The sequence below is a fragment of the Odontesthes bonariensis genome, chromosome 5 (genome assembly GCF_027942865.1).
Source record: "Odontesthes bonariensis isolate fOdoBon6 chromosome 5, fOdoBon6.hap1, whole genome shotgun sequence".
Lineage (NCBI taxonomy): Eukaryota > Metazoa > Chordata > Actinopteri > Atheriniformes > Atherinopsidae > Odontesthes > Odontesthes bonariensis.
Window position 1 is genome coordinate 20,796,714 of NC_134510.1, and position 7,990 is coordinate 20,804,703.

The window sequence follows — 7,990 nt, forward strand, 5'->3', positions numbered from 1 at the left end:
AGAGCAGGTGAGGTGAACTTGGCAAGCGACATACATTTTTTCAGTTATTGAAATATTTTCATACCAACACCAGGGTTGGGAAATACCAGGGTTGAATTTTTTTTTCTGAGTTTTTCAGTTGGTATTGACCTCAGACACCCAAATATGTGTGTTTTCATTATGTGTCCCCTTATAAGTATTTTCTGTCTATGTGACACTTCTTTCTCTGTATGTTTTAGAGTCAAATTAAGTGAGTGTTCCCTTCCTCCCTGCTACATTTCTGAGGAAACTAAAGCACTTTTGATTCCGCTTCATCTATCTGACAGCTATTCTGATGTGACTTTACGGAGCAATTTCTTTATTCTATCTTCAAAAACATAGAATCAAATCAAAAATAACTTGTTCTTAAATCTGGTGGTAGAGCCGGGGGTACTTCTGTCTCTCTTGCCACGCAGCAGAAGGGTGAGCTGGTTGTGGTTGGGATGGGCTGTGTCTTTTTTGCACATGTTGGAGTCAGAGCAAACATCATGGATGGATGCTGCTCTGAGCTTCTTTAATCTCTAATCACTCACTACAGTTAATCACTCACAAGGTTCATCCCAAGTCCAGTTTGTGGTGCCATCTGTCAGGAAGGTGTTTAGAATAACTGAATTTGGTCACTTTGTTTTTCATCTGTGTATTTAAGCATCTCTTAATGGTAACCACTGGCGACCTGTCCAGGGTGTACCCTGCCTCTCGCCCATTGACAGCTGGGATAGGCTTCAGCCCCCCCGCGACCCGACGGATTCAGCGGGTATAGAAAATGGATGGATGGATCATGGTGACCCCCGTTTTGATAATTTTGTGTAACCCCTTTGATTTCCCCGTGGTTCTTTTGTGTCACACTGTGAGCCTAACTTTGGTCATTTTGCATTTCTTATTTAGTGTGGTCATGTACATCTCTTTTAAATGTTTTATATCTATAGCTGGGATGCATACATTATATAGTCATATGGACAGGCAACCCACCCGGGGTTGAAGGAAATTGATAGATGAATGTATGGATGCATCCTGATTAGATTTGCTTTTAAGTCTTTGAGCGCTTTCTGTTGATGTAAAAGCAAAAGTTTCCCTAATTGCCACAGGAACAAAATGAATATTCCATCACCTATGACTTTTATCTGCCATGACCAAAGTCTACACAATTTGGAAAGTAACAGGATGGCGTCGACACCGGTGTTACTCCATATGTCATGACAGGAGACTAAACTCGATATTGTTGTTCAAAGTGAGATTTGGGTCCTGTAATAGAGTGAAATATGCCCCGCTCAGCTGTTTGCATTACCGGCCCATATTTGGGCCGGGCGGGGTGTCGCTCTGTGAGGGAACCAGTCAGAGCTTGCTCATGGAGCTGAGTAAAGGAAGTGAGTCACACTGACGGTAATCTTACGTCCCTGTTACAGCAGCAACGAGAAGAACAGAGAACAAGGAAGCAACATGTGCTGACCATAATAACTCCAACAACTCATCAGCGCACACGCGCAAGCGGCAACGATAAGAAGCGAGAAACCCACCGACTGCGAAGTAGCCTATTCTCAGACAGGGCAATTTACAATTGAATGTGAGTATCACTTTTTATGATTTATTTTGAATTATTATTGTCATTTTTTATTATTGTTGGTTCAGAAATGTAAGCGGGGTTTTGTTTTTTTCGTTTGCCTAAATGGTAACGAGTTTATTTTCAGTTGTCCTAAAAGTCGGTTTTAGCCTACGCCTCGCTCTGTTGACATTACTGTGTATTTCTGATTGTTATAGATTTATTACACATGTGACCATAAGGTAAAACTTTGAAAAACCTTTTGGCACGAATTCAATAAAAAAAAAAATATAGGGGTTATTTTTTTCTTTTTAAAATGAATACGCCTTTCAAAGCTCCACACGGTGGATTTGTCTAGCTATATCGAAATGATATCCGTGGGCTGGTTTCTGCTAACTTTCTGAGTTTCCACTGGGGGTTTCCGCAATGTCAGAAAACCCCCAAACGCGTTGTTTCCAGCGGGTAGCCCAGTGTTTCCTCTGTTACAGCTCCATCAAACAGAGAACAGACCGAGGACACAATAAAAACGGCCGTGTGATATTATTTCTGAGTGTAACTGACATCCTCAAACTGCCACACACGAGCACACGTGTGCGCCCTTCTTGCGTCACGTTGCGTGGAGTCTGCTTTGTTGTGTCGACTGTTGTGTCTGCGTGGAACAGGCCCGTGGTGAATAGTGATGACACCAAACAACAACGGGGTCAGACAGCTCCACCTGTATCTGCTGCCATTCACGTTTTCAAAGATGTAGATAAATAGTTTTGGGTAATGTACGCAAAGCAGAGTACACCAATAGAGAGGTAAATGTCACAAAGAATCCTGTCGGTCAACATGTTACAGACTGCAGTCTGTAAGTTCTTTCTCTTAACTGTATCAACAGAGTCTGCGATAATGGGAGCAGGTCACTGCTGAGTAAACAGACACACAACAAACATACCCCCACCCCCACACCCATCCACCCACCCTTTCATGTTTTTTTCAATGTGTTGTTGATTAGTTCAAAGAATTAAGACTCTTAATGTTGCACCACGAGTGATGTGAAAATCTCTTGGTTCCTTTCGTGTCCACAAATAATTTATTTGTGTGATTAAAAACGAGCTGATTATGTAATACTGAATCATGATAAGTGTGAAGCTGTCAGTGAAACACCTGACCGCAGGAGCAAAAAATTGGCTCAGAATAATAGGCAGAAATGATAGATTCCGCTCCATTCTTCTGGGAAAACATCTCCCAAAGCTCAACCCGGCTATTTATCTATCTTTAGAAAGATTTTAAACATGAGTAGAAGTCATTAAAAAAAGTCCCTGCTTCTGGCTTTTGGCAAGCCTTGTCTTTCTAACAATTTGAAGCCAAACTCATATAAGTGCAATCTGCACAGCTCAAACCGACTCGATTTCAAGCCACAAGGACAGATAGTGCAGGTTCGGTGTTACAACTGTGTACGAAATAATGCCTAAAGTAGTTTTAAGTTACTTGACAATGCCGAGAATTGAAATGAATATAATTGACATACTTTATGTGTAATAACACGAGCACTGAATGATTAAAAACTGAGAGGTATAGAAGGTATCAGAATGATATTTGGTGCTAACTTTTGGAACTGCTTCGCGGCATCGACTGAAATCACTGTCAGAACGTGTCAGCTTGTAAAAATCTCAACAATGTACACTATGCGGCCTTTCAAGATGCTAAAACATGGAACTCACGTGAAAGGCCTCTTTTAACATTCTTCACTGTCACTGAATAAATGTGAAACTCGCGAACCCACCAGAAAAACCTGTGCAAGTGCGAGTTGTTCCTTTAGTCAAGGTAACATCCTCCAGGTCTGCACGTTGCATGTTGTTTTACCTTCTGGTGACGGGTAAAGTTAAAAACAGAGTGAACTGAGAACATTGAGATGAAGAAAGTCTTCAATTTTCCCTGTAGACTGATAATTGACTATTACCGAAGCTGCTGTTTGACTGTCTAAACACAAGGTTAGTGATGCGTGTATGCTCTCATTTATTTGCAAAACATTTGTCCGGGATTAAAAGTTGCTGCTCCGCTTACTTTTTTTTTTTTTTTTTACGTCACTCTGCACTACTCTTAAGGGAAAGCTGTGACTTCATCTACCAGAGCAAATAATAATTTTCCCCTCACAACACATTACACAGCTTAAAGCAGTGTTGATGGGTTTAAAGCCACAAAAGCAAACAACTGTCTGCGTCTCAGAGTTCAAGGCACGACTCCTTTGTCAGGGACAACAACAGCAGGATGCCAGCACGCTCAGCATTAGCTGGTTCAGATGCAGAGTTTGAACTGCCTTGGCCTCTTCTCAACACACTCCCTGGTCAGCGTGACACAGGCGCTGAACCTAAACAGATGCGCTATCAGAAGATAAACAGCACAGATAGCACACTGGATTTGCATTCACACGTCGACACTGCAGCAGGTAGTTTGCATCTAGTTTGCCTTTGTATAGACTGTCACCATTTTGCTAACACTGAGCAATGGATACATCTGTGAAATGCCCACACTCTTCCTCACATGCTTAGCAACAGAGCTCTCCTGAAGGTTATAAAAATAGAGGGCTCAGGGGCAGCTGCTCAGGGAAGTGTTTTTATCACTACTACCCAAGTTCCTGCTCTCCCTCATCTCTTGGAAGGGAAGTCAGGTTAAAAAAAACAAAAAAACACACAGACCTGGACACATGACATATGCGATGGAAATGTCAAGTTTTTTTTTTTTTTTTTGTTCACAGGTACCATGAAAAGAGAGGTGAAGGCTGGAGTCAACTTCCTCAAACGTCTGGCTGTGGCCCGGGGCAAGCTCGATGAAGCCAAAGCACAGCTGTTTGCAGAGAAGCTGCAGAAACTTTTGTGTGACAAATATGATGAGCACTGGTACCCCAACTGTCCCAGCAGAGGTCAGGCTTACAGGTAATAAACAATAATGAACTTGATCACTGTTTTCACTGGGGGTAGTTTGTTTTCACGCCAAGATGATTGAGTCATATCCTAACCACTGTATCCAAACCCTCACAGATGTATTCGGATAAATAACGGAGCACTCTGTGACGAAGTGGTTGTTAAAGCCTGTGAGGAAAGTGAGCTGACGCCCAGCCAGCTGGGGCTTCCGCCTGAGATCACACTGTGGATTGACCCAATGGAGGTGTGCGCAAGGTGAGTCACCGGCTGGCCTGCTGAGACGAAGTGTGACACAGACAGACATGTTCCAACAACAAGGAAGCATTCTCAGTCTAACCCAACAATTACGAGTGGGTCGTCATCATGATGCAATCTGTTGGCTGTTTCAAAACTTAGGGGCCACGGGTAATACTTCAATTAAATGTGACTTGTGTGCGGTTTTTAAACAATAACCTTTCTCCTCACAGATCAGGGGAGAACAGCAGGCCCTTCACAATAGCCGGTTTCAGTGAAAAAGAGGAAGATGAGGAGGGTGTGAAGGGAGACCAGGACAAGTCCTTTGTCAACCTGGACACATCAGATTACCACTCAGCTACCTCTTCGGATTGCGGTTCCACTGCGTCGAGCGACACGGAAGAGGAGGCTAAAGATGGCGAGTTGGAGGGAGAACAAAAAAAATATGAGGAGGCTGGGAAGAAGGAGGCAGCAGAAGGCGACACCTACACAATAACAATGGTGCCCAGGATGAGGACGTGGCATGGAGAAGGACTAAATAAAGTCAAATACGCCCGAAGAAAGGTGATTTTTTTCTCTGTCTTTTAAGGACAATCTGTTAGTTTTCCGCAGAATCCTACACACTAGTCATTTTTAGCTAAACCCTGATACAGCTATTTGTCTGTGCCACAGAATTAAATCTTTGTCTAAAAACCCCAATGATAAGCTTCACTGCAGCTGGGAACGACATGTTCTTTAACTACCACAAACAGGAACACAGCAGCGTGAGTCAGTCTCACACACACTTCCAGCTGCCCTGAATACACCCAGTTTACAATTTGAAAAGCCAATTGGGAGAGATATTATCTGAAAACAAGTCTGAATTTCTGAGATTAAATGGTTCAATGAATTTCCAAAGATTGGATCAGCCACACCATGTCACAGGTGTATTCCAACTGTATGCAAATGGATGTAACTAGAAAATAACAAGTTAAACCTCAGAAACCGTTGAGGTTGATAGAAGTGATGCACATGGTTCCTTGACACACACACAAAACAAAAAGAGATTGAATTTTCTTGTATATTTGTTATTTGTAAACTAATTTCTCACAAATGTATGGTTGTATTATATCAGATAATATTGAAGAATGTATGTTTATATATATATATATATAAGATTTTTTATGTGTTTTATTTAATTCATATAAAAAAATACTGAACCTTATTACTCTGCAAAACAACCATGTGTTGTAAGACCAGTAAATTGCTTTGTTAAGTACATTTTAGGCAAACTCATACAAGCCATTACTTAATTAACAACCTAGTGCTTACATAAGCATATCGATACATCCCCGAAATGTATTAAATTCTGTCTTTTTTTTGTTTTACTCAAGGTATTTTTTGTCGGTTTGCCATGTCATTCTGATGTGATAAAGTGTCAGTCATGCATGTTGTAGTAAAAAAAAACAGTCCTCTAATATTCCCTCCAATCTTTGCAGATCCCTGCTTGCCTCCAGTACATCTACCACCCAACACCAATGTGGCCTCAGTACAAGAAGGGTACTCCAGTGTTCCTGACCACAGTGTGTGCACCTTCAGCACCCCCACCCCCGCCCCAGCCGGTCTTTGGCTACTACATCTTGCCACAGCCAACACCGCAGTTCATCCTTCCCCAGGCCGCGCTGCAGCCGTGGGGAGCTGTGAAGGGTTAGACCGTCCGGAGCCTGTGGGGTAAAGGGCAGATGGAGCACTGTATGCTCCTTCAACTGAGCCATGTTATGAGTAGTCTCTGAGTTTAGCTTTGCTTGTGCCTAAAAGATAACTTTTTTTTTTCTAACTGCAAAGTTAAACATTATTCCTTGCACAACTTTGATAATTCCTCTGCTGACTCGTTGATGGCTTCCACTCAGCACAGAGATGCTGCTGAACTTGAGTGAAAACTCTCAAATCTGCTGCGTCCACACTGCTAAGCTTCTTACATGCTGTACTTGTCAAGAATGATTTCAGTCACTGGGTGTGTGGTGGACTAACTCAGGAACTCTCAGCAATATGATTCATACCAAATAATTGAATTTCTGTGCTCATCTGTTTTGATAATCTTTGCCAGTTATCTTACCGAATATGGTTCTCTGTGCACAAATTCCAGTTAATCTTTTGTAAAATGTGATTCAGGGTTTTTATCTGTTGTAGCTGGAGTTACATTATCTGTATATTGAGAGTAATATTTTTACTAAACACCTTGTACATACTGAAGAACATAGATACCGCAGAATGATGTAGACTTTCAGATTACATTGTTTCTTGTAATTTTTTTGGTCACCAGTGGATGGTGCCCAAGCTACATTTAACATATGAAATTGTATTTATCTTTTTTTTTAAATGAATTATGTCTGCTGTACATTGCATATCCAACTTCACAGAACACAGACATGTGTTGTTTTTTTAATGGCTGCTTGCTGAATGCTGTTTTTAAAACTATTTAATGTACATAACATTCCACATGAGAATTTGCTACAGCTTTATAAATCGAATATAAATGCACCTGTCACTCACTCAATCATGTGATTATTTGGATGAATATTTATTTATCGTTCTTGTGACTTTGGGCTTTTGTGTTCACTGTTGTTTTTAGTCTTTGCAGTAGAAATGTACTTTTTATTTTTTATTTACTGCATATTAAAACCAACTCGTACCTGACATGAGATGTGTCTTTACTTTATTTTTCAAAAGGCTCGGTGTATTTTGCAAAATAACACCTTACAGTCCAAACTCTACTTGAACTCATCCTGTCACATGGTTGAAGAGACTGTCACCATAAGCAGGATGCTGCAGGGGAAGTACTCCTGTGTGCCGGGTGCGTCATTTAGCCCATGGCCATAAAACTGATCCTCCGTCTTTGGCTTATCGAGGGCTTGCTTTTAAAATACATAAGTCGTGCGCTAATAATGAATAAACTGGCTTCGTTCACGGGATCATTGTCAAGGGGCTGGTGGCAGCAAATGCCCCGACAAAAAAAAAAAAAAAGCGTTTGAAGTAGAGGGTCATGGCAGCCTTGTCAGTCTTTGTATTTTGTGTCCAGCAACAGACCTTGAAGCTGCATCGTTTGATGTCACTGTGGCTGCTTTGGGACATGCGTGCGCTTAAATTTGAACAGTTCTTGCGCGCAGACCTTTAGTTTAATATATAGCCTTCTGCCAAATTCTATTAAAAAAGAAACGCCTCTTTTCCGATCCACCTGACTCAAAAGCAAATTCTGAAAAATATAAAGGGACACTTTTAAGTGAACCTGCAGTCTGACGGTGCTTCATTCCACAGA

The 7,990-nt window shown here is 41.5% G+C and overlaps 1 protein-coding gene across 1 annotated transcript; it reads left to right on the plus strand.

Annotated features, from left to right (window-relative positions):
- Positions 1-1,408: 1,408 nt before the first annotated feature.
- LOC142379896 (protein BTG4) lies at positions 1,409-7,371 on the plus strand. The gene is made up of 5 exons (XM_075465273.1): positions 1,409-1,579; positions 4,296-4,473; positions 4,579-4,716; positions 4,929-5,259; positions 6,174-7,371. Exons 2-5 carry the CDS (start codon positions 4,301-4,303, stop codon positions 6,384-6,386), a joined length of 855 nt encoding a protein of 284 aa, XP_075321388.1. The 5' UTR covers positions 1,409-1,579; positions 4,296-4,300; the 3' UTR covers positions 6,387-7,371.
- The last annotated feature ends 619 nt before the right edge of the window (positions 7,372-7,990 follow it).

What these genes read in the sequence shown, in the direction of transcription:
- LOC142379896 (XM_075465273.1), top strand. Translation starts at nt 4,301, where the DNA reads ATGAAAAGAGAGGTGAAGGCTGGAGTCAACTTCCTCAAACGTCTGGCT. An exon ending in AGCAGAGGTCAGGCTTACAG is followed by an intron (nt 4,474 to 4,578) that starts GTAATAAACAAT and finishes AAACCCTCACAG; the next exon opens with ATGTATTCGGATAAATAACG. An exon ending in CCAATGGAGGTGTGCGCAAG is followed by an intron (nt 4,717 to 4,928) that starts GTGAGTCACCGG and finishes TTCTCCTCACAG; the next exon opens with ATCAGGGGAGAACAGCAGGC.